The following is a 27,302-nucleotide window of genomic DNA, read 5'->3' as shown; positions in this document are numbered from 1 at the left end:
TTAAATTAACTATCAAGAAAGCCAGCTGGTGAACAGAACAATTAATGTACCTTTGCATTTCCCTGCTGTCATATTTTTGGGGTAGATGTCTGTAAGAATAAAGGCATTGATTAATGTAAATTTGTTCTAGCTCTTTCAGTGTTTTAAAATTTGCCATTCCTCTCAACGTTTTCCAGTGGAGGCAAAGATCCCGGCAGAGGACACCTCAACTTACTCAATAACAGGTTTGCTTTCCTACTTACCTGTCATGGACACTGTAGAGACAGTTTGTGGATCCATGGACCAGATGAAACCCACTTTTCAGCCTTGCAGTGATTTCAGCAAATATAAACCTGACAATTTACATCGTATTTGCAGCCTTTATCCCTACGATAGCCTATACAGCCTAGGGATGGTAGGAGAACTGAGGTGACTGTTGTGAGGAAAACGCAGCTGCCAGTGCTTGGTGTGGCAAGCCAGGGGAGGCTGTAGGGACACCAGCGTGGGTGACACTGGAGATGCCTTGGTGTGAGGCGTTCTCCAGGGGCTGCGTGCTGCAGCTGGGGATATGGCCCCAGTGTGCCAGGCAAAGAGCTGTGGAGGGACGGGGGCACGCGGTGGGGAGCTCATGACTGAAGTTGGCCCAACAACGGGCAGCATCCTCTACTGCGGGCCGCGGCGGGAGGCCGGGGGGAAGGCCAGGCTGTGGCGTCGCGTTCCACCGCCGCCGAGGCTGGGGTTCGCCTCAGGCAGCGCGGCCACCCGGCCCCGCGGCGCCCCGCTGGGGGCGGCCCGGCCGGCACCCCCCGAGCCCCGCCGCCGTGCCGGGCCGTGCCGGGCCGTGCCGGGGCCGCGGCGCCGCCTCACACCTGTTGGGGCCGCGGCAGGGCCGGCGGTGCCGGGCGCGGCGGGTCCTGGCGAGGCTGCGCCGCCTCCGCCGGGAGCTCCGGGCGGAGCCTTCCCTCCTTCCCGTCCTCCCTCCCCCGGCTCCCTGAGCGCCCCGAGGCAGCGCTGCGCCGCCCGCTCCGCTGGGAGAAGGAGGAGGCGCCCCGAGCTACCGGCGCTGGGAGCAAAGCAAATAACAGTTCAGAGCACTGGGCGCCTTTCGGAGGGCAACACCCATGTCCCATAAGCAGGGTATCTGGAAACGCTCTCGTTTTCCCGGCGCGCCCTGGTCCCTTCTCATCTCTCCGTTCCCTCCTCTGCCCCTTCCATCTCTCCTCCGGTTCTGCCTTTCTCCTCCGCCACCCTCCTTCCCTTCTGCCTCCCTTAGCCCTCTCCTCCCCGCCGGCCCTGGGTGCCCGGGCTGACTGTGCCTTTCCTCTCCGCGCAGCTGGCGGCCCCCCAGGCGAGAGCGCGGTGGACTGGTGCCTCTACCAGCTCAATGGAGCAGCCGAGTTTGAGGTCTCTGAAGGTGAGTACAGGGGTGCTGAGGTGGGGCGTGTCTCCTCGACCACTGCCCAGTCCGGCAGAGTGTGGAGGAACGTGGCTCGCTGGTGGGAGAGGCAGTGACACAACGCAGCAGCCACCTGGGACCGTGAGGTAGCAAAGATGGGGTGTGGGCCCAAGGCGTGAGGGCAGGTGGGCTGGCAGGGAGAGACCACTGACAGTATGCATGTGCTGGGCCTCGTGTAAGTGTCTTGGCTGGTTTGGTTTTGTTTTATGGGGAGGATTTAGGTTTTCCAGCTAGCGGCCTAAGTGACGTAAGTTATCTTGGCCTTGGCGTCAGTGGCTACTGGTGTGAGGGAGGCCATGTGGTACCTGCTGGGAAGTTTTCTGGCCCTTCCCCGCCCCCCCCACCCCCCCACCCCCAACTTTGGAAAGAGAGGTAGCCTGGAAAGTTTTATTTTTTAATATTCTGTGATCAGAAAAGGAACAGCCTTTGGGTGCCAGGGCAAGAAAGTCTTCCCTCCACCTCTGAACTGTGTAAGATTTTGAACACAAAGAGTTTTTAAACTTGGGTGCCAGCCTATATTTTCCAGTATGCCAGATGCATGGTGTGCAGTCTCTGTGAGTGTACTTCAGTGCCTGATTTCAGTGAGCTAAGTGGAGCTGGGACCTCATCTCGATATTCTGGTTTGTTGGTGTTAGGTGCTTCTCAGGCAAGCACCTTTACTATTTGTAAGGGCTTAAAATGTATCAGAAGTTCAGCTGGACTGACAAACTTTGCAGGGCTAAGGAAACTGACACGCTCTAACAGATCGGCTTCAGGTAAATCATTAGGGAAGGCCTTTCAGCAGTGAAGCCGTAGGGTAGGTAGACAACGAACTCTCACTCACTTGGGGTATTTAAGGCTTGTTTCACAAACATAGGTTGAAGTAATAAAGCTACAGATCTTGCCTTGGGGCAGGTAGACAGACTACTTGTTTGGGGTTTCTTTTAACTTTATTATCTGTGATTCTGTGGGGTGTTATGCTTTGTGTTGTGTTTTGTGTTTTACTGTTTGTAGAAGTGATTTAAACCCCGGTGTACTAATAATAAGCTATGGCTTGATCAAGGGTTTGGGCTAAGTTTATCCCCTCCACACAATTATTCCACCGTGGTTTATATTTCAAGGTATACTTAACAGTGTGTGTAATTACACAACACACACTTGCATACTGAAGCATTTCTGAAAATGTGTTGTGATTTTGTGCCTGCATGATTTTTTTTTTTTTTTTTGGGGTGAAGCTACAATACCAAACCAGATGTGATGACGATAGGTGGGGGTGGAAATTACATCCGTGTGAGGGAGTGTAATGAGTGAGTGACAGCATTTCTTAGGCATCATAGAATGTTGAAAACAAGCTTTAGGTTGGCACTTGTGTTCATTTATAGAATATACTTTTTAACCTTATTTGTTGGGGTAAACACCCAGCAGGTTTAGCACTGCTTTGAGACTACGATGTTTTCTTCTCAGCAGGTGTTTTATTCCTTTGATTTATTGGGACATCTTTTGTCACATGACATAATTTTTTAAGTTAGTTAGCTAATCCAGGCTTCAGTTCTTTTTGAACTGGCAATTTATGGATGCTCAGTTTTACTCCATGACTTAAACGGGTGTCTTAGGTGTTTTCTTCACTCAGCATGAGAATATGTGAAATTCAGAGGCTAGGCTGAAGTAGTGTAATTTGGTTACATGAGCTATAGAATCAAATTAATCTGCAGGTAGTAAACCCTGTTTATGTTAATAGGATTATATATAAATATGACATGTATTTTCCAGAATATGTGTTGTCTTTTAACAAACACAGCAATACAATTAGCATGCTTTGCAGAAGTGGAAAGCAAGAAAGGACTACTGTGGCAGGTGGTTTACCTCTTTTGCACGCCAGTGTTGTGGATGAAGTCTAAACCTTTTCCTTTGTGGAAGTTTGCCTCCAAAATAACTTAAATTACACAGAGCCAAACAGAATCCTTAGCTTAAAATGAATTGTTCCTATGACTTCAATGCAGAGGTTTTTTTTCTATGCTTATCCCAGTTCTTTTTACTTTTCAAAAAGGCTAAATCTGTTGTGATTGCAGCTGCATTAGTTAGGATCACCTAACCAATGGACAGAAGGACTAACTAATCTATATTCAATACTGTTGTGTTTTTACATACGTATATATTCATATAGACAAACATTTACATATTAATAATCTTGTTTAATGAGTCCTCTGGGCACTCTTTTGTTGCTTTTGCTATTGAATGCATGCAATGGCCCTGTGGTGCTCTGTCAGTTAGACTTCAAAATTGTGTTCTGCAACATTTCTGTCTTAGAGTAGGAAAGAAAATTATTCTTTTTTCCAAAAATAGATGTGTTAGATGAAAAACATTCATTTACATAACAGAAAAGCTAAATTGCATATTTCAAATGCAAGGAAAAATAGAGCATAGTAAGTAAAACCTCACAATCAAAGCCAAGATAATCATATTTGATTTAGTCTTGCTGCCTTGAAACAAAACCCTGTTTCAAATATTGCTACTTCTATAATTAACGTCTAAGTGCAAAATATATTTTATTCATGCTAAAGATCTCAAAGCACTTTGCTCACATTAAGTGCAGCCTCACAAAAGCTGTATGAAGAACAGTATTAGGGTATCCATTTACAGGCTGGCAAAGTGAAATACAAAAGTTAAGGAAGTGATTTTTATAGAAGCAGAATGTCAGCTATTAGGTAAGTATTTTGGACTTCTGAAAAGTCAAATCTGCAGTTTTCCCAGGCTATCTAGTGGACTGTTAACAGGACTACTTATTCCAGACACTTTGCTTTAAGTTCCAAATCACATTAACTTCTTCCAAACTTTGTGTAAGTTAAAGCATGTTTGAAATATTTTATGCTGTGAATTCTAAGCTGGCATTAAGTTCTAGGTAGCATTACAGTCCGTAATGATTATATGGATAATGAAAAGATTGAGTATAAAAATCACATTTTTAGTTTTCACTCTTAAAGTTAGCTCAAAAGAGACTTGAAATTGGTTTACAGTGTAAATTTTCTTTTAATCTGTTTTGTAACTTTTATGTTCTTGCATGGCTGAAAGCCCTGTTAACATTAGTGCCTTGTGAATTGTAATGTGAACTTTCCTGTTACTTGCCATATGCTGCTCTAGCATTCTCTTTTACTTCTGAGTAATTTGAAGAGAAATTTGTTGAGAAGATAAGATGGATAATATACTCTTTGGTTGTACCATTTGAAGGAACTAGAAGACCTGTGCACTAATGAATATGAATTTATTCACTGTACTTACAATAGCTTTTTGTTTACTGTAGTTTTCAAAGACAGTAAGTCTGCATTTGGTTTAATACTGTCTTTTCCATTTTTTACAAATTGTGTGGAAAGCAACATGATTGCGCAAGCGTACAACTGAAGTAACATCTTTGTGAGTCTTTGCCTTTATTAGTAAGGCCTCATTAAATAGGAAATCTCCCATCTGTAGATGCTTTCACGTCTCAGTCCTTTTTTGGCCGAACCAAACAATTGTTTTTTCCTTGGTCTCATAAGAAGGTGTGGTAGCAGCTCTTTTCTTGAAATGCCACGATTTGCCAACATTTCTTTTGAAGTATAATCACCATGAACAGATGTCTTTCCATGAGTTGGATGGGTTTGCTTTACATTTCTGGGCTCTCAGTTGTCCCATTTGGACATTTAGTGTACTGTGCCTTTTCTGCACCCCACAATTCTTGGTTTCTTCAAAGGAAACCAAGATGCTTGGAAGGGACTGGTATACCCCTTGTCTCACCCCAGTGTACATTTAGGACACTACCAGCTTGCATACAGCACTGCAAGGTGCATCACAGGACTTGCGTGCTCCCTGATAAACCCTCTGATTTAGTATATTTGGATGATACTATTATTCCAGTCCTACTTCATACATCTCTGTTTACATTCAGCAGCTCCTTACATTTCATTCCTCCTTATTTTACAGTCACATATGCTGATGTTTGGTTGGTTAACTATCACTGATGTGTGGAAGCTGTTGCAGTGCAGGGAAAGGGCTCCTGTCTGGAAAGTGTTGCCATTGTACTTTGCTTCTGTTATGATGTTGTATGTGGCTAAGACCAGACCCGATAAATGACTCTTTACGAGAAAACATGGGTATTTGGTTATACTTCTATTTGTTGCTACACAATCTGATGTTGTCTCAATATGAAAATTTCAGCATGATAGACAAAGTGGAAGGATTAAGGTATATTGAAGTTATATTTATTCATATGATAGCTTTACTTCTAGTGATACTTATCAACAATAATAGTCCATTTTGTGATATTTTTATCTATTGTTTATGGAGCCTTTGTTTATACATGGCATGGGTTTTGTAAGAATTTGTCATTCACATATTTCTGTGGACTACTATAAAAAAAGACTTCTTGAATGTCAATAAAATACTGGAAAGTATATGTACTTGTTATGAAAAGAAAAAGGTGAGTGGGTTATTTACATTTCTCATTTGTTGTTTCCTGATTTTGTGTTTTGATTAAATCATCTCAATGTACTTAAATTAATTTATTCCATAAAAATCAAACCAATTTAATTACAATGATTTATGAAATCCTTACATAATGTTTCTATTGGAACTTAATATGGGTGATAGAGTATGTTTCCTCCTAAGAGTCATTAAGTGTCATTTGACCATAAAATAAATACTTTGTTAACACTTTGTTAATTATTTTCTTTCATAAATATCTGACTGAAGATGTTAGCTCCTTTTCTTAGTCTGAGAAGTGGTGTTGCTGTTTGGATGAGGCTTGAAAAACAGACTGAGCTTTTTTTAACCAGGTTTTCAGATTTTACTGCCCTTTTCAAGGACTTCACTTGCCCACTTTAACATACTGTACTTTTTTAGCTAATTATCTGGCTCTTTGATGCCGGAAGTTGCAGCCTTCAACATCTCAGTTTCCAGGATGTGGTCTTCAGCTGATTGCCTTTTTACTCTCTAACCTTCCACAGATCTGTTTTCTTTCCTCCCAGTCTGACCCTTTTTAATATCTTTATTTACATACTTAGTCAGGTTTTCTAGTTTCTGTTAGTTTCCTCAGCTTTGGTTTTTCTTTCCCATTGTCCTCTGTAACACTTCTCTCTGCTAAGGGGGTTGTAGGGAGTCTCAGTCAATTGACTGTTGCGGAGTCTGACAAAGGGGTCTCTTCTCTGTGTCATTGGAAGTCTGCTGTTTGCAGCAGGTGCCTGCATAGCAAACCTTAGCTCTTTTCCCTCTGTCTCTCACTATTTCCAAGTCTACAAGGCATACTATTTTATATGATCCTTTTGGTTCCATCCACATCATTTCTGTCAATTTTGGTTTTATCCATGCCTGAATAATTGGAATTTCTTTGGGTGTTTCAGTTGGCCACATCCTTTAAGATGCACTCAGTATACGTATCATGAAAGATGAAATCACACCATTCTGTGCCTGATTATGCAGGTATTAGCAAGTCAAAAATCATGCTTTCAAGTTTTCTAGCCCGGAATTTAACAGGGACATCTTTTATGCTCCCTCTTTCTCATTAAATGTGCAGTAATTTATGTCGTGATTTTATTATACATAATAACACTGATGAAATAAACTGTGATTTCATTTGGGCCACAAATTTGCCATGTAGACTAATTTTTGCATTAAAGATAAACACTATCATTCAGCTTGAATAGTGATGGACAAGAGTGTATAATCACCTGTGGTTCCAGCTGAGATGCAGAAAAATCACCAGATCTTCACAAAGCCTCCTTTTCCATTATAGGACAAGTTGGAAAGCCAGGGTTCCTTTGTGGAGCTGAGTTTTATATAGGCGTAGAGAGTACCCGTTTCATGATCTTTTAAATTCCAGTTCATAAATGTGTGCAGAAATTGCCTAAGTTGCCTTGGAGAATGTCTGAATAGCTGATGTGCAGAGTTTTTCCTACTGTGCAGTTTTTTTCTGCATAAACGTGTCAAAGCTGAAAGAAATTCCAAGAAGATAAGATTCTTCTGTTTCAAGAATTACAATATGGAAGCTTAACGTCTGCAAATATGAATCCAGAAGTCATATTGCAGGTCATACAGGTGGGAAAGTGACCTGGTTTTAATGTTCTCATTTATCAGTTCTTTTCTGTAAACTGCTTTAAGTCGCTGCACTTTTTACTGAATAATTCAGAGATTTAAAGCAGAAGTCAATAGCTTTTATTTTGCATGTTTGTACAATGAAAAAAAATTCCAAAGTGATACCAAATTATTAGGGGTTTCAACTACTTTTCTCTCTTAGTTTGCTATTCAGATATAAACTCCTTATTCAAAATAATGGTCAGTAGCTTGCATCTTTCTAAGTCGCTGTGTGTTCGCCTAATTGTATATAACAAAACTCCAAAACAGTGAAAGGTGTTATTTACTAGCCAAATTCTGCAGCTTGCCATTTAAGTTGAATTGTCATTGTTTGGTGATCCAGAAGAGGGAGCTACCTCATAAATTTCTAGCAGTTTTGAACTTGACAAAGTCTCCTTTAAAAACCCTAATGGACTTTTTTTTTTTTTTTTTTTCTTGAAGGCTGAGAGTAGAGATTTCATGTGATGCTTTTTTATTCACTCAGTTCATAGTTTTCTGATTTCTAAGGACATCCTTAGAGACTTAGTTCTTTAATTTGATTCAGTTTTCAGTATCAGTTCAGTGTTTGTCTTTAGACGTTGCATTTGTATAATGCCCTGAAACCTTTGGTTGATATAATGATTGAAGTCCCTTTTCTTTAATATGCTGAGTCTTTTAAAACGTAAATGTTTCTGACTAGTGTGCCATGAATGTTTACAGACGTTTTATGTAGCGTGCAGGAAAATTGCTGTGGCTGGCCTTCCTCAGTACAGCTCCATGAGAGATGGAGGTGGCTTCTCAGCCATTGTACTATATTTTTTCTGTGTAAGGGGTGTTCTTCTGTCCCAGTAAGCAGATACAGGTAGCATTATGAAAATAACAACATATAAAATAGCAAAACTAATGTGCACACAATGATGCACTCACTCTCTCTCGAACTGTAGTGCAATTTATAGTGAGTTAATATACCATTTATTATGCAGTATAAAAGTAAAGGACCATGAAGTACCAGGAGAAGGCATTATAACATGTACTTACTAAAACTCGTACTGATGGTCAGGAAGGAGACCAGACTTCTCCGGGCATATTTTAAAGTGCATGATTTAGCTAGGTTTTGGTGTTTGTTGGTTGGTGGAATTCCAGATTGCTATCTGCTATAACGATAAATCTTGTCAAAGCTATCCTAGCTTCAGGTTCATTGTTGGTCATTTTGTGTTAAGAACTGATGTAGTGATGTGGGTTTGTTTCCTAAGGTAACTAGAGTACTGAGAAACAAGTGAATCTTTTTCGGTTTTTTTCAACTGAATAACATGTTCCCTGTTTTTTGTCACTAAGTGTTAAGGAGAATACTCTTAGTATTACGAAGCTTGTCTTTGTTTTTAATCAAGAGGAGTGAATACAGCACTGTGCCTCTTATTTCTTTGTGGTAATCATGCTTTCACATTTCACGTGAATTTTGAGATGCTGGAGTGTGTCCAAAGAGGGACAACGAAGCTGGTGAAGGGTCTAGAGAACAGGTTTTATGAGGCTGAGGGAACTGGAGTGGTTGAGCCTGGAGAAAAAAGGAGGCTCAGAGGATAGCTTATTTGCTCTTTACAACTACCTGAAAGGAGGTTGTAGCAGGATGGGTATTGGTCTCTTCTCCCAAGTACCAAGCAATAGGATGAGAGGAAACAGTGTCAACTTGTGCTGGGGGAGGTTTAGGTTGGATATTAGGAAAAAATTCTTCTCCAAAAGGGTTGTGAAGCATTGGAACAGGCTGCCCAGGGAGGCAGTGGAGTCACCATCCCTGGAGGCATTTAAAAAATGCGTAGATGTGGGGCTTAGGAACATGGTTTAGTAGTGGACTTGGCAGTCCTGGGTTAATGGTTGGACTTGATGATCTTAAAGGTATTTTACAAACTAAATGATTCCATGATTCTTTTTCTGGAGATAAACACAGGATAATAAAAGTCCTTACAGGGCCACTGAAAGGTGGGAATGAAGCATTTCATTTTTTATCAACACTGAATAGTGATGCATGTGGTAGTATCCTGCTGTTGACTGACTTCAGATTTCCAATTAGTAAATCTCTAAATATGATTGCTATCATGGAAATTATCGCTGGATTCCATTCATACCTATATGTGGTATTGTAATAAGACTTTCAAGGTTACATTTACAAACTGCTCTGTTAGAGCATTTAGACATTACATTAAGAAGTTGTGTACAACATTCCTAAACTTAAGTGTACCAACATGAACTCTGTGGCTTATTTTGAGTTATTTTGTAAAATACTTTTGAAAATTCTGTATATATTTTTACATGGACACAAATGTATGTGCACGCACACACTGTTTTCTTATGTTCACGCAAGGTTTATATAAAAATCAAAGTTAAATTAGATCAATGTACATGTGTTTGACTTTTTCCTCCTCCAGGTTTCAGGCTAAGTACATAAATAAATACTATTTGTGTTATATACATAATATTTTGCACATGTGTGGTACCTGGCTATGGGTTCAAATATGTAATATTTTAAAATATTTGTATGTTCTTAAAACTGATGACCTATTTGTATATTTTTACGTCTTCCATCAAATACAATTTCTTTTCAGAATGCATGCTCATGTCACAGCAAATAGAGTTGGGTTGATTGCAGGAATATGCAAAATGTTAACCTCAAATCTTTCTCCACCTATAGTATTATGTAATTTCTACAAAATATTCTGAAGTATGATGCAAGAGACGGTTCCATTATTTTAGTTGGAACCATTTTGGTATTGCAGTTAAAGATGATGTATTCAATTCAGAGACAATTATGTCTAGACACTAACAAGGGCCATTGATTTGATGTTCTTTTCATAGAGAGGGCATGTGTCAATCAAAAGGGTCTTGTAAAACTATTTAGCATGGTTGCATTGTTAGTGACATACCTTTCTATTTCAAACAACTACTGTAACTAATTAACATATTTAGTAGAGTCTTCTTGGAATCCTGAAATGAAAATAACCCACAATTTCTTTGGGAGATACAAATTATATTAATATTCCTTCTCTTTATACCTAGAATAAATTCTTGTGTTATGACTGGAAACAAATATGCAAGTAGAAGTGTTATTCTTGCAAGACTTAATGGTTTCGTGTCAGAACTGTTTTACTGAATAATATTCATGATCTTTGAAATTGTTAATACAGACTGTTTTTTCTTGGTATCTGGGTTTGTCCATCAGATAAATCTTATTTTTGAAGGTTGTCTGATAAACTCTTGTGTTAGCATTATAAATTCTGCTTTGAAATTGAGTTTGTTCTGGAAATATTCCATGCTTCAGATTTGGTTTGCAAGAAGCCCTAAACTGAAGTCCCTCAAAATGATATGCAGGGTAGATACAATCAATTTAAAATAAGAATGTGCTCACATTTTAAAAAAATAGTCTTTTCATGCACTACAATTCAAAAAATTCAAAGTGTGGTTATTTTCCCTTGAGGTTTGTCATGTGAACAGATTTTTTTCGTTTGTTTCTAAAGCCTGGCAAACTGTTGCTTTCAGTGCATGCTGTCTCCTCTATTCTAAACCAGGAAAGCACAGCCACATTTCAGTTTGACTGCTTTTCCTGGGGTTCTTAGAGATTTTCAGCCCTTAGAATACTTGCTCTAGTGGAACATCCACCTCTTCTAAGTGGAAGCTAAGGAGAGCTTGCAGGTTTGCCAAGTGCGTTGAGAGTGCAGCTTTGCATTGATGTTTCTTCAGAAAGGTGCCACTGTGCCTCAGGAGCTTTGTGGCTTTATGTTGCTTTTTGGTTTCCTTCTCTGCTCAAGCTTCTCCACAGTAATTACAAGTCTTACTTAAAATGTGATACCTATGTTGATATACTATGATATATATCACTATATATGATATACTGAGACTTTTCTGGAAGTAGCAACTGTGCAATGCAGTTTATCTCACTTTAAAAATACTGCAATATTAACTTGGTATTTCTGATTTCTAATCTGATGATTCTAGAGGCATATTTATTCAGTAACAATTACAAAAACACACAGAGGTGTGTTAAAGGATTTGACTCTCTTTTTCCTGATGATGTCAAAACTTAAAATGTACTAGGGCGGAAAGTAAAAAGAGTATTTTGTGTCAAGGAAACTGACCTCAGTGTTTGAGCTTCTTGATTCTACCATGAGACAACTAACCTCTGCTAAAAACCATCTCTAGTAGCCTTAAGAGACTATTGCTCTCCTGTGCTGAGTCTCTTTAGAAGCTTGTGACCTGTATTACACATCAGATTCAGTCCTCAATACTCTTACGATAGAAATTGCCACCTTTTCCTGTGTGTTCATAAAGTACGTAGGGCAGTGCCTTTGCTGGCTGGTGCTAGGCAATACTGATTTTGATAGCCCTGTCACACTTGCATAGCAAACTCACTTAGAAAGAAGCTACAAAGCATCTGACCAATGTGTGTATATATATCTTCTCATCAAATGCCTGAAAGAAAGCATGTACTCAAACCCTGCAGTTAAAAAGTTAAAGAAATAAAGGAGGATTGCAAAACCCAAACTTTTAATGACATTACCATACACTGCTATTTCTGTAGGTACCTTGCTGCATTTTGCTCACAGGTTTTACATGGCTCTATTTTACTTCTTGGCTATGCAGTGTGAGAATAATTAGAGATCTGTACTGCTCCAGACATGGAGCTGTGTGTTGTTTCTTTGGTGAGAGCATTTAAATATGTAACCATCCATGTAGATTCCTTTTCCTTTTTATGGAAAAAAACAGCAAATGCTTACCTATGTTAATGTAACATTTGAGATCAGATGGTAGCACAAGTCAAGAAATTCAAAGATATAGTTCCCACAGCAACCATAATTCAACTTCATTGCTGTAGAAGCACAAAAGCCCACACCAAATACCATGCAGAATACCGCATATATGCAAGCGTGTGAGATACAGTTGCTAGGAGAGCCATAAATTTTAATTTCCAGAGGTATTTAGCTTCACATTTTATATCTATTATTACGATTGTTATTTGTATTTTATTGAAATAGTGCAGTAGTGAAAAACTGAGGAAAAGAGGCCAGTTGGATTAGTGAATCTTTTTGCTTTCTTGTAATGTACAAACAATAGGTTATATTACTATCTCTGCCTTTTTTGGGGGTTTGCCTATTTCTAAGTAAGTAATACTGAATGTGAAATAAATCTGGCCTGCTTCTTTATCTGATTCTATTTTTTGTCTTTGTTTAGTCCAATTCTTGAACTGCGGCTCATGAGGTCTATTCATTTGCTTACCAAGGGTAAATAAACCAGGTATTTATCCACATGTAGTCATACATCTTGTTATTCAACTGCATCCATAGCTTAAGGTTCCATTATAAAATATCCCAAAGCATATGGAATGTATTTATTTTCAATATCTATTCGGATGCTTTTAGTTTCTTTGTTTGCTAGCTATGTCTGCCAATTCCTTGATTTGGTCATGTTAGGCATGTTTCATTATTATCAAAGTTAGTAAAGAGGTAGAAGTGTCCTTGTTTTGAAATTGAAAATCTGTAAGTATTTCAACTATGGTACTTACTTGGCACAGAAAATGTTTTATAAATAATATTTACAGGATTTCCAGAAGTTGGTTGGCTGAAATACCGATATATGTTTCTTAACCTTTCAGATCTGGCCAGTGGAGAGAGAGACTATGTTTGAAGACTGGTATATTAAGTCCCATTCCCATGGGTGATTATTATATCTGTAGGCTGGACTGAGCATTCATGATTATTTAAAAAAAAGTAAAAAAATCCCTTTGACTGAGGCATATGCTAATACCTCATAATTTATTTGATAAAAACCCCCACAATGTAACTGTATCTCACCAGTCGCTTAAAAAAAGAAAAAGGAGTGGCATGGGATAAGGAAGGTTGACGACAAGAGTTTCTCTTCAGTAAACTTAAAAAAAAATTAATTTGGACTTCATCTAGTTTCTACTAGATTGATTTTTCTCAGCCCTCCATCACATCTTAGCCTGCAATATGAGCCCTTTTATGGACAGTCCGGGCAGAGCTGAAAGACTGTTTGGATGTGAAAATGTTCTCCTTGGGAAATCTTTGGATCCTGCCCTTCCCAGATAGTTAGGCAATCTGCTCTAGGAAACCTGTTTTGACAGTGCCTGTTATCTCTGCTAGGCAGAGTCCTATAGGGACCGTCACAGCCTACCTCAAAGCCAGGGTTTAGGGGAATTCACTCTGCAGCCCTCTGCCTTCCCAAAGCTTTTATTGTTCTGTTTCATTTTGTTCAAAAGCTAGTTATGAACTGCACGCATATTATTGTACGTGTGTTTAAAATAATATTTTATATGAAATGCAGGTTTCCTTGTGTAAGAATTTGTAAACCGAAGTTTGAACTCCATCTGAAAATTAAAACAAAACATTCCCAGTGGCCCAGCAATTTGTTAATAGATAAATGCGGAAAGATTAGTTAAATTCTGGCAACCATCTGATCAAGAGTTGGTCTAGTCTTTCCACAGGGGCTTTATTGTTTCTGAATTCTATGAAATGAGGAAGGGGACTGGGAATTGTGAATCATGGGAATTCTTCAAGGGGCAGGCAGAGTGCTGGTATTTGAGTGGAATCTGGGTAAAAAAATGATTTGTAATGCTGTATGTACTGCTGAAACAAGACACCCTTCAATAAATGAATACCTAGGATATAGGTTTTGTGTAAGAACAGTGTTGTGTTCATAAGCTTGCATCAGCATCCTGATGACATTTCTTGCTCCAGTGTATCTAGCTAATACTTTGGGGCTTTCCTAAAGTGTGAATAGTTACAAAGGTGTTTTTATTTTCTTCTGTTTATCCTCTTACACCTAGTAGTTACGGTGTTAGTATTTGAACTGAAATAAGTAAAGGCAAACTTCAGTGGAAATGAAGAACTGCATTGGGATGAATAGTAACTGGAAAACAGCAAAACATTCCACTTGAAATTGAGCCATTGCTAGTAAATAGTAATACATAAACAGACACAGGGTCTAGAAAACACTAAGTTTACAGTCATGTTTCATTACAAGTTGATTAATGACAGTGTTGCTGGATGATTTGGTGCAGCTATATACTATTATTTTATACGATTAATCACTCTGCTTTTAGGCCCGGGGAAGTGAAACGTACATTTGATACTGCCAGGGATTGCTGGTGATCTTGGCGACCTCATTTTGTTTTGAGGCAGTGGGCATCCTGTGGGAGAGAATGGCTGAACGGGGAGCTGCTGCTGAGCAGTGGCAAGAGTTCTGGCATTGTGAACAGGGTCATACTTTCAACAGTTACTGCCATCAGAGGAGAAAGTTGGTGTAATTCGATAAGCGCATATATTTTGCCTCAAGCATGTATCTTCTGTGTGCATACGGCCCAAGAGCCGTGGATTTCCTAATGGAACATAGGACTTTGATGAAAGTGGATGGCCATGTCACCTTGCAGTTCTCAGTGGAGAAGAAAATCTTCCTCGGTGGGATTAAAACCATCTGCTTGCGTCATGGGCTGTTAGGTATGAGATACGATTTGACTGTAATTTCTTAGTTGACATTAGTAGATGCAGGGTTGGTATGTAGAAAACAATGTCGCATCTGTTAGGGATTTTTGTCATTTCTCTTCATTTGAAAATATGTATTTTCATCAATTACAATTGGCTGGAAAGAATTAATGACAATTTTTTGCAATTTTTCAGTTTAATTTTTCAGAATTCTGACTGCAGTAATTTATTCTATCATCCAGTCAAAATTGCCACAAAGATGCTTGAATTGTATTTGTTAACTGGCAGAAGTTTTGTAGAGACGTTGGTAGTGCTCTGTTATTGAAGCTGGCAGTACACTTCCTTTTGCAGGATCTTATTTCCAGTTTCAAACTTTGACCAGCTCCTAACCATTGAGGCTAAAACTAACAATCTTTTCTCTGGGCTTGCCTCAGTCTGATTATTCACAGCAAGTTCTAGTCAAAACTATCTACTTGGCTTTGAGCATAAGCCTCACAGGAAAATGCCTGGTATCCTTTTGCCTCTTAAAAAAAGAAAGAATCCCATCAACCTTTCCTCCTAAAAGCTCTAGTGCTTCCATGCTTTGAAGCAAGAACTTTGTTTTGACAAGGTGAATATAGTCAATTTGACCGTATTCAGGAGCATCTTTCACTATCCCAGTGAATACCCACTGTACTTTGATAAATTTATAAACCTCTGAAAAATGACATTTCAAATAACCTCACTGAATTGTTGCTAGAGGTGGGTAGATAGTTTGGTTTTTTGTTGGTTTTTTTTTTCTTTTCTTTTCTGAAAGTTCTGTATACAGTGAGTGTTCCCCAGTGTAGAGCTGAATTGACCTTTCTCTAATTGTGATTCTGGTCTAATTTGGATCAGGGACTTTTTTGGTATTAGAGGGCTACAACTTTGTTGTCTCTTGAATGGCATTGGAGCTTTCAGTCTGCTGGAGGGAGGCAGAGTAAAGGAAGAACCTCTATCTCTTTTGACACTGAGCAGGGGCTGGCTGTCAAGAGTACCTTGGAAAAGGATACTGGGGGAGAAGGAATGGGTGGCACTGCGCAGCTCAGGTGGAAAGCAAATCAAAACTTTGTGTGGAGGAGACTTTATGTACCTGGTAGTCATGGTTATGTGCTGGAGCTGCCTGAACAAAGACTGTGAATGGAGTGAAAGCACAGGAAAGGGCATTACTAGAAGGGAAGGAGAGACTCCAGAGATCAGTCTCCTGGAGAGCCTAGAGTGCAACACAGCTTGAGTACTGCTTCACTTCTGATGCTTTAAGTCTGCATAATAGCATCTTTGCTAGCATCAGAAGTGACGCAGTACTCAGGTAAGTACATACTCTTTGGTAAGGTGCTTGTGGATGAGGTCTTCATTAAAAGCACAGACTGAATATTTTCTATAGCTAACAGTAACCTCGTTGGTTCAAGAGACAGGGAATTTTCCAGTAGACCTTATGATTTCAAAGTAGCAGGTGATCTGTGATGGTATTAAGTTTCCTGCCATCTGAAGGAATGTGTTTGCTTTTTTAAGAACTTGGAAATTTTACACCATTGAATACCTTTCAGAGAACACTTCAGAATTGCCGTGTCAAGCATGCAATTGCCTGTTCAGCCTAATTTAAATGCCCTATGTGTACGCACTGTAGTATAATAATTATATGATGAGTGCTGTTTTAATTTTCACCCTGTTGAACAGATGAATCAGAGTAGTGAAATGAAGAAGGCTGTTCTGTAGAAGCTCTGCCTGATCTACTGCAAAAATTGGAAGACATATTATCAGCATTTTGTAAAGCTGGCATCTATCACTGTCCCTGTAGTGAGGTTTCAGTGTAAGGTGAGAAGCAGCAGCACACTTCTAAATGTGTTGTCCCTAATCATGTATATATACTTTTTAGTTATCTAGGTTGGGATGCCGAATTGCTGAGTAGACGCTCTTAGAGCTAAAGTCAGTGGAGATCTGTCTGTACAGATGTGTTCAAACAATATAAAATATGTAAGGTGTTGGGCCACATTCTGAGTAGCGTAGAGAAAACAAGCCAACTGCAGGTATGACATTAGGTGAGCTATATCTATACATTGTGTATGTTGAATAAAGTAAGGTGAAAGTTTCAGATGATCCCAGCATGTACCAGTCACGGAATTATGTACATTCTGGCATGTCTTTGTTTCTGGTTGTTTACATTTGCACTGCTGGCAAATGACTCCTTAAGAATTGTGTGTGTGGGGCAGAAAGAGAGACAATTCACATAATTAAATAAAAAATCATTTTGGATGAAAATGGTTTGCTTTACAGAAATGTTTAGCTTGAAAAAGTATATAATAAGTTGTAACAGTTACATTATCTTCCCATGTAGTCTCTTGCTAATTAAAAAAAAAATACTGGTTTATCATCTCAACTTTTTTTTCCAGTTGCCTTTAGCTACTTAGAAAGTCCATACAAATACAGAAAATGAATTGTGTGAACACAGAAAATAAAAATGAAGGTACTGGAGGTTTTGAATAAATACTCAAAAATTGCTATGAAAGATGGAAGTAAATGAAAGGGATATAAATTTGACAGATCTGTTTCAGATGTAATAATGTTATGCATAATTTCATGTGGTAATAAATTTATAGCAATGATTGTGAAAAATACAGTCAAATTCAAAAATCATGCTTCCAGTAGACTAATAATATTTAAAATGTAGAAAATCTGAACTCAAGCTATTCCAGTTTTGAGGCTTTGGACTAATTTCTAATTGAATGTAAAATGGAACCGAACTGAGAGATGAATCTTTGGATTTAGATGAGAAATAAAAACCTTATTACTGGGTTCAGAGGTTGGCATACCTTACTTGACAGAGTCTATCTCCATTCTGCAATGGTGGATATTTAACACCATCGTATAGGAATGTGAATGAAGGATCTGACAACTAAGATACAATAGCCGATGGACTAATACATTGTGAAGTGCCATAAATAATTTAAACTAAAATTATTAAATTGGTGTTGCTTTCCTGTTGTGTCTTTTAACTTTGATTGCTGATTTGCAAAATTCAGTAAATCTCCTTGAGTATCACTGTCATCATTACAGTCATAAGTTTCTATTGTAATTGTTTGTGGCTGATAAGAATTAATATTTTAAAAAACCATGATTACTTTGCATTTTTTAAAAGGAGGAAAATCTTTCAAAAATGAGCTCTATCCTAATGGGAGTCAATTTAAAACCCGAATGCTACAGCAGGACTTTTACAGGTTTCAGTAGGAGCAGAAATACAGTTTCATATCAGTTCTTGCTGATGAGGCAATAGCTGTTTCTCTATAGGGAACAGTTGTAAAGTATTGCTGGAAACAATGAAGTAGTAGCTGCGGTCTTTGTTCCCCTCTTTGGGGTGGGATTTGGGGACATAGAACATAGATACCTCTCCTTTCTGAAAATACTGAAGTCAGTTAAATCACAGCTTTTCAAATCCTCCCAGAGGAAGTTTGCTTAGGATGTTTTTTAGTACATGTAGTAGTAGATGACAAGTAATAAAATCAGAAGGGTTATTTGTTGTGTTTTTATGGTTGAGTTGTCATATCATTTTCATATTTGTCAGTGGACAGTCAAGACTGCCTGAAATCTCAGAGATCAACATCTGAGCACTGTGGAAGGGCTGTTTGTGCTGCTGATTGTAGAGAGGGGACTTAGGTTGCATTATGATGATATATGTTATTCAAACAGGAATTCTGATTGCTACAGCTCAGATGACTTATAACGTGACAGGCATGTCATGTATTTAATTATTAGATGAACTGATAGAAAAAAAAGTGACAGAAGTAATATAGCACAACCAGTTCTGCAGTGCGGGACGTGCTTGCTCGTACCAAACTGCATTGTTGTGCTGGCCTACTGGGTCCCTTTGCCAGCCTGTTCTGATGCAGCTGATCAGCTAATGGCAGATTTTCACAGATTTTCTCAGATCAGGTGCAGTGATTTGCATTTTAACGAAGTTGCAGTACATTATGTATAGAACCAAAATCTAGCTGGTAAGAGGTGAGTATGTGGTAAGGTTTAAGCTCTGTGTCCTTCGAATACTGGGAAAACGCAGTAACAGATGTGCAGGATTTACACTGCTTATTATTCTAGTGCTGTAGATGTACACAGATAATTAAAATGTCATCTTTTCAGTGTCTTGAGTAGCAAGGAGTTTGATCTTCTACAAATAAATTTTGATACTGCATTTGGTTTTTGTTCTTATTATTGATAGATGTTGTATTCCTCAAGGCATGTTTTTTCTGAATTACATAAATATGTTTAGAATCTTATACTTTTTTTTCTTATTCTTGAATTTTTGATTGTTTATTTACTATGATTAAAAATGTGCCTGTAGCCATCTTTTTCCTTGTTGGCATGTAGGGATGTTATCTTTTCTGAGTCTATATAGTAACCCTTGTACTCAACAGTCAACGTGGTTTCTTTTCTTCATTCTAAGTCTTGTGGAAGTACAGTTTCAGTGGTATGGGCTACTGCAGGTCTTGTGATATGTACAGAAAATAGAAACTGCTGACCTAAGGTTGCAATTCTTAAACATTTTAACTGACTATAAAAATATTTAAACTTTTCTTGAAGACATGATTTCTTTGCAGGCAGATAGGATGATTAAAACCATACATAATGAATGCAGGTAGTACCCATACAAAATTTCGTCCAGTTCTATGAAATCCCATCAGTCTTTGAATCCAGTTAGAGATATGGTTTAGTTCCTGTCCGACTGGCAGGATAGCTGTGCCCAGTTGAGATGGGTTTTGTACACATAGATCTCCAGAAGTGAAAAGCAGCTGTGCCAACCCACCACCCCGATCACCTCCAGCCACTCAGTGTGATTCAAATTCAAAATGTTGGCATTATGTGTGGAGAAATCTAATCTAATTATAACTTTAATGAGCACTACTCTGACATTATTTAAAACTTCTCTGTCAGCATGATACTGTGTAAATGTACATATTAGATTTTATGCAAAGACTCAGGGATTAAGTCTCTAAACATTTCTGAGTACACTGGTTTTCAAGGGCAATTGTCTGCTTTCACTATAATGGTGTCTTAAATGTTAGGGACAACCTTTGATAGATTTTTAAAATCACTCATTTTTTTTAAAAAATAACCCTTATTTAACAGTTTTTTTTCTAAATATACTGTGTGCCTCTGCACCTGTACTTTTTTTTTGTTTGTTTAAAGAAGTGACATGTGCCATCAGCTTTTCTTGTTTTTGCACAGAGGAAAGAAAGTGTTTACCATTTATACTGGCAGGAGGAGGCACGTGAGCTCTTTATTCTTTAGGGAAAACTCTAGTCATGTCTAACTTCAGGTATACTTATTTGGTGTGCTCACTGTGCCTTGCCTTGGTACTGAAATGTCTGACAGAATCACTGGAGATCAGGCAGGTGAAGATGTCAACAAAAACCCCGCAGTCCTTTGCAGATCTGTACATTTGTTTTCATATAAAAACCAAAATAGTTACACTCAGGGCTAACATTCTTTATAGCAATCTATCTGCAGGCATTATCAAAGTCTTACGTTAATTTGTAAAATGCTTTTTTGTGGGTCTTCTTTAGTCCTTTTATATAGTATAATAATCTTCTGAGGATAAACATGCAGCAGAATATATATTTAATTGTACTGTCTTTTATTTTTTTTCTCTTAGTTCTATTATTTGTTGCTTGACTAGATGTGCAGTATTTTGCTGCACTGATTGCACTTTTTCCGTAGGGATGTTTATGGGTAAAATTCAGAAAATACTCCATAGTTGTAGATCAAATGTAGAGTAGGAGCAGAATGGATACAGATCTTGCAGTTTTGTTTTTGTGTAATTTAGATTTCATGTATACAAGTTAGGAAAACATTGTTATACTACCTGGGGGAGATATGTATAAAATTAAAGTGTTGGAAACATTGTGCTCAGTGTAACTGCAAATTGTCACTACTTGAAAGTTCATGTTTTTATTAGGCAAGTTTAAAAAACAATGTGAAATTGACGGTAATTCACTATTAAAGTTCAGTAGTGGAGGAGATGTTCAGTAACTTTCAGGAAATTAAAAAAAAAACCAGCACACTTTGTTGTTGCCATTCTGTGCTAGAGAAAGTACATAGGAAATACTCGTTACTCTGGTGGTTCTGCGTAAAGTGTTGCTGACATTGTTAGGGTACGTGCAGTGAGTGACCTTTGGTAAATTAGAGGCTCTAGCTGAACTATTTTGATGACAGTTGGTATGCATTTGATCTGTCTGTTCTCTAATATTAAGATACTACTAGGATAATTTCAAAATAGTTAATATTTGAAATATTTATTCTACTTCATGTTTCATGATTTCATTTATGAAAGCTTTTGTTGGCGAAAGTTGTCCCTGGTTGGTTTGATGTCACAGCACTAAGCTTTCAGAGAGACACTGACTATCAGAAAGGGAGATGATTTTAACAGTTTAGTCTTGCAAGCTTCATAACACAAACTGTGGATTTCTACCCAGTGATTGCAGCATTAAATGGATAATTTTTGATAGAGCTAGCGAATAGTTATCTTTCTATGAAGACAACTTTTAGGCTTCAAACTATGTTATTCATCATACTTTCAGTAAGAAATGGTGATCTTAATTTTGTGTGAGGAGGCCTATGTGGGGAACAGCAGTTCTTCTGTATGTTGTTAAGTTTCATAACTGAGGACCTTAACAAGAAAACTGTTGTTGTTTTTTTGGGAATTTGCTTAAGTGAAAATGAAGAGATATGGCTCATTTACTTTCAAAACCCTAGGTGTATAGACATAATGTTTAGTATATTAACATGCTTTATGATATTTCCCTTTGTTTTTATCCTTCTTTATTCCACGTACATCTGTTCAGTATAATTGTACATCCTGGATGCTTAACTGAGCCTGATTCAACAACTGCTGCCACATTGGGTGGTCTTTTACTTGAATGAACAGTTTTCATGCATAAAAGGAGAAATCCCGTTCTGTGCTTCCTCATCAATTAAAGGTATTTTAAAATCCATCCTTTTAACACTTTCTTCTGCTGTAATGACATCTGGTAGAGTGTGTAACTAGTGATGGACAGGCCCCATATGCCATGCTCTGTTTCTACGTACTGTACACCACATCTTTGTGGACACAGACTAACTTGCATTACCATTACCTACTCTTCTTTGTCCCTTTGCTCCTTCGTGCTTAAAAAGTTACATATGTAACTCAAACAACTGTTGTGACTGTAAAGTTTATTTGACATGTTGTTCTAGTAAAACCTAATAAAAAATGATGTTTACTTCCATAGGGATGATTTTGAAATTTGGACCACATGTACTACATAGCTTCATGTTGAAGACTGTGGGAGAATTTAATGTGGTTTTAGAACATGTTTGAGGCCACTTTGTAATCTAGGCTGTGGATAGTACAAGCTTATTTGGAAATTCTGTCTGATCTTAAGCAATAGAACATGGAGCTGCAAGCAGTTTTCCAAGAAAAGCCCAACCAACCTTGGTGTCTCTGCCAGACATCTCTGATTATCAGCTGAAATTGTATCTTTGCCAAGAAGGTCGTAAAACTCCTTTTTGTAAGGCTTTTGCCCACAGACTGACAACAAAGTGCTTCCACAAATTAGTACTGTTTTTTTTCTTTATTCCCCCAAAGCTTACTAAATGAACTTCAGAAATTAAATGAAAGACAGATTTAATTGCTGTGCACTGAAGCCTTTTGCACTTCCCTTAGAGCAACTTACTGAGGTATGGAGGGGTTCTTATTTCATGGAAAATGCCTTTTCCAGTTTCATCTCTGCTACAGAAGCCTATTACCTTTGGTTCCAATTCTACACATCAATATAAAATTTTTGAGAAATGCCATATGAATGCAACATCTGTTAGCATTTATCAAAGTCTTGCTAGTCTAGCTGATATTAAAGCCACATGATGCATTCAGACTTGCCCATATCGGGCCAATAGGGCATTATGGGAGAACTTTACTGTTTTCCTCATAGAAGCCACTTCAATGAATTAGGTATTAATCATCAGACTACTAAATGATTAATATTTTTTTCATTAACAGCTTAAAGGATGTGTGCTTAAAGAAGCCCAAAGCTTCCTGTCCTGTTTGTTGGTTTGTATTTGGAGCTTACAGTTCTGTATTTGAATTATAGAAGCTCAGAGTTGGGGTGTTCTTAAAGTGGTGTTGACTGTTTTCCTGGCCTAATATATCAGTGCTAGGATAACTGAATTGTTTGCATAAATTAGCTGTTCTAAAATGAGAGAAAAAAACATTGTAGAAGCTGAGAGGGTTCATACTGCTATTTCTCAGGAGTGTTAAAAAGAGAGATTATGTACTAACCTGTTTTTTATAGTTCAGTCTATCTACTTTATGTTTCTACTCAGAAACCAATGAATAAATCATAAGTGTTACATATGTGTTAATCTAACCAGATCCTCAAGGAAGAATAAGTAGAGCAGCTGTTATTTTTACAGCTGTAGCTCATAATTTGAGTGCCTTCCATTTAGCTAAGTATTCAAATGCTGTCTATTTAAGTATAGTGCAGGATTTAGACTTGTGGTAAGTGTATTGATACAATATATCAAGCCTCTTTGCTTTTTCTGAAGCTCTAATTTTATATCTGAAACTAGCTTTTAAACTAGTTTAAAATTAACTTGTACCATGATCCCTTTGGAGAAGGTGTATGTATGTCCTCACATGTCTCTGCAACGCTGAATTCAATTGTCAAGCTGAAGCTGTGAGTTGTTCTCTCAGAGTAAGTATTCAATAGAAATGTTGTTCTTGGGCTTGCGTGCAGGTCTCCAGTCCAAGGACACGGCTTCACTGAGTTCTCAAGACCTTTGTCACTGACTTGAACCTGTACATGTTAAAGAATTGGTCTCATAGATATTAAGGGAAGTCTAAGTTATTCTCCACTAAGTCAAGGGTAAGTTTACATAGGTAGAACGCTCGCGATTTTGCATTTGGAAATGGTTGTGTTGGTAATTTCTTTCAGATAAAGAGCAAAGATTCTGGCATTTTGGCTAGGCTTTTTTTTTCTCAGGACTTAGATGGTGACCCTGCAAATTGATTTCCCTAAAAGCTCTTTATGAAGGAAAATGAGATAATCTATGTGTGCCACATAGACTATGTAATTATTAGTTTATTTAGATGATTTATGTATAAAATTGTTATTGTTTTTCTGTTTAATATTTAATTTGTCTCAACTGAAATTTTCTCTAGGTCTAAACGACCTATGAAGACTTTCTAGCTGTGTCCTCTCATAGGTACTGCATTTTTTGGTAGTACATTCAAGCTTTTATAGAGGATCTATCAGTAACTTTTCATGGTGGAAATAAGATGGTTCTCTGTGTTTGAACAAAAAAAGAACAGGCTTAGAAACAATTATTGCAAATTGTTTAAAAAATTGAGAAAATGAGATAATCTATGTGTGCCACATAGACTATGTAATTATTAGTTTATTTAGATGATTTATGTATAAAATTGTTATTGTTTTTCTGTTTAATATTTAATTTGTCTCAACTGAAATTTTCTCTAGGTCTAAACGACCTATGAAGACTTTCTAGCTGTGTCCTCTCATAGGTACTGCATTTTTTGGTAGTACATTCAAGCTTTTATAGAGGATCTATCAGTAACTTTTCATGGTGGAAATAAGATGGTTCTCTGTGTTTGAACAAAAAAAGAACAGGCTTAGAAACAATTATTGCAAATTGTTTAAAAAACATTTTTAACATTAAAAAAAATGTTTTAATTGAAGTTAAAGGAAAGAAGCAATGCATTTTCCCATAGTTGCAGTGTTGTGGCCTGGCATATTGGAACACTAGAGAGATTTCTGTTCTAGTTTGGCTGGTGGCATTAGGGTTATAATTCTGTTAATAGTTAAAGGCTGGGAGCTATAAATAAAATCTAATTTGCTAGCAAACATTCTACTGAAGTACAAATATTTTTTTCAATTTTGTTATTTGGTACTCCTCAGTTCAATCATACATGTCATTTAAATATAATCAGTAATTCTTCAGACTGTAGGAACTCTTTATATAATTGGAATGAAATATTGTCATGATTGCTTTTGAAAGATGAGAATTTAGAGCTGGAAAGGAGGGAGAAGGCCCTAACATTTCCTGTGGCTTCTAGTAATCAAACAGGTAGAATGAGCGATTTGTTGATGAGCAATGCCCTGTGTAAGTATGCTCTATACCCAATTAGGTAATGACTGTGTATCACTTTATCAGTAAAGGGAGGAACTGTAAATTGATTTCAGAGAGTTGGTACTGCACCAGCCTTTAGAAGATATTTTTATACTGGGCCTGTGAATTGGTAGCCCCAGGAAGAACTTAATTGCTGATAAAATTCTGTCTGGGACTCTTCTGCAGTATAACACCATAAAATCAGATTTGCTGGCTGCAAATGCCGTGTTCACCTTTTTCATCTGTCTGGGGGAAGCTGGCACCATCAGCTGCCCTGTTGATGAGGGGGGTGGTCTAACTGTGATCTTCCTTGTGCTTTTCTGTCCCAGCCTGTGCACACAATAAAGTCCCTTCATATCCTGTCCCTTCGTGAGTGTTTATTAAGGACACATGTACACATTGCTGGAAGTGCTAGATTTTTTTCTAATCAGCGATGGAAAAAAATCCCATTATTTTGCATAGCGTTGATAGCTGTGCCACAGTTCTTTGGAGTGATGACTGTTTCTGTGCCCTTCAGTGACTGTGGAGCCCTTGGCTGCTTCTTGGCTGGCCTTTTTGATCCTTCTGTTTCACCGCACTGAAAGCCTTATGGCTTTTAAGCATCAGTACATGAGAAGGATAATTCAGTGGTTGAGAAAAATGAGCCTTGTTGAAAATATACCATGGTTGTTTCTCCCTGGGTCTGAATTGTGTCCCTGATCAAATCTTTGGGGTTATGAAGCCACCTTCCACCTAGGGACTTTAAACAGGTACCACATTACAAGGTGTCTGTATCAGCTTTTGCTGCTGTCATATGAATTGGAATTTGTAGCTGCTACTCAGACAGCATCTGTGTCGCCATAGTAGGGAGCTGGATTAGGATGGAGTCTGAGAGAAAGAGACTCCTGTATTCTCATTTTGGCTCTGATTTATATCTGTGCTTTGATCAGAACTATTTTGCTGCAGCCATGGTTGTATTCTGAAAAGCTAGATTTCTGGTGACTTTTGCACTTTTATTTGCTTGGGAATTAAAGTGTAATGAGGTTGTTTTGGTTGGTTGGTTGGTTTTATTTTTTTTGTTTTAAGCGCTTGAAAGACCTATCTCAGTCTTTTTGGAACTGAAGTTAAAAATAGTAAAAAAAGCCCTTAAATATGGTATCACTTAGTACTAAAACATCGCAAGTTTCTGTTACTTTGATGTGATTGTAGGATATAATTTTCATTATTCCACAATACGCCTTGGCAGTTTACAGTGTTGTAAAGTCCAGAGGGACTTGGGACCTGAAGGGTATGTCTGCCCGATGAATGCTGAGGTTCGCAGAGGTTTGCTAGCATCAGGTTTTGCAATGAAGACTTGGTTTATGGATCACAGAGGGTAAAGGGTTCTGTTTTGTTTTGCTCTGAAAGGTAAAAGCTCCATTTTTAACCAGATTTGGATGTAGGTTTCTGTGGGAGTGTTATTGACAGCTGCGTCAGAGTTTATATAATGTTGATAGAAGCAGAATTTTCTTCTTTATTCTGAGTGTTGTGTTAGTATAACTATTTGGAAGCAGTTGTTTTCACTGTTGTCCATGTTTGATTTTCTCACAGAAATCATTATGTTTGTTTGTTTGCCTTTATTCATTTAATCTGATATTTTAAATAGGAATGTTCCTTTAATAATAAGTATTACTGTGTTAAAAAACTTCATCCAGCTTGATAACTTCGAAAAATACAAAGTAGTTGCTGAGTGGGAAATACCAAATCAAACTCTAAATCCAAATGGAAAATAAGTGTCATGCCCAGAATAGTTCCTTCTTTATAGAATTTGATTCTGAGCTATAGCAGATACATATCTTGCCTGGAAGGTTTAAAAAGAGTATTATAGGATCATAGAATCATTTAGGTTGGAAAAGACCCTTAAGACCATCGAGTCCAACTGTAAACCTAGCACTGCTAAGTCCACCACTAAACCATGTCCCTAAGTGCCTTGTTGACATGTCTTTTAAAAACCTCCAGGGATGGTGACTCTACCACTTCCCTGAGAAGCCTGTTACAGTGCTTGACAACCCTTTTGGTGAACAAATTTTTCCTAATGTAACCCAGTATTACTTTTGTTCTTACTCTTATGTTCTCCAATTTAGAAAAAAGGTACAGGATTTTTCACAGTTTTTTTTCTGTTTAACTGAGAATTTTTA

At 38.0% G+C, this 27,302-nt stretch overlaps 1 protein-coding gene across 2 annotated transcripts in view; it reads left to right on the top strand.

Annotated features, from left to right (window-relative positions):
- Window positions 1-977: 977 nt before the first annotated feature.
- PPP2R2C (protein phosphatase 2 regulatory subunit Bgamma) overlaps window positions 978-27,302 on the top strand; it is a 207,944-nt gene continuing 181,619 nt past the window's right edge. The window contains exons 1-2 of one of the 2 annotated variants that reach the window (XM_037385213.1): window positions 978-1,116; window positions 1,313-1,393. In XM_037385213.1, coding sequence (XP_037241110.1) covers window positions 1,101-1,116; window positions 1,313-1,393 — 97 coding nt within the window. In that variant the 5' untranslated portion in view covers window positions 978-1,100. Of the gene's footprint in view, window positions 1,117-1,312; window positions 1,394-27,302 lie in introns of those variants that run through there. The other variant, XM_037385239.1, reaches the window with a different exon arrangement.

Source organism: Falco rusticolus, chromosome 1 (assembly GCF_015220075.1).
Source record: "Falco rusticolus isolate bFalRus1 chromosome 1, bFalRus1.pri, whole genome shotgun sequence".
NCBI classification, from domain to species: domain Eukaryota; kingdom Metazoa; phylum Chordata; class Aves; order Falconiformes; family Falconidae; genus Falco; species Falco rusticolus.
Note: the sequence above shows the minus strand (reverse complement) of the source record. Positions and strands in the feature narration are given on the sequence as shown.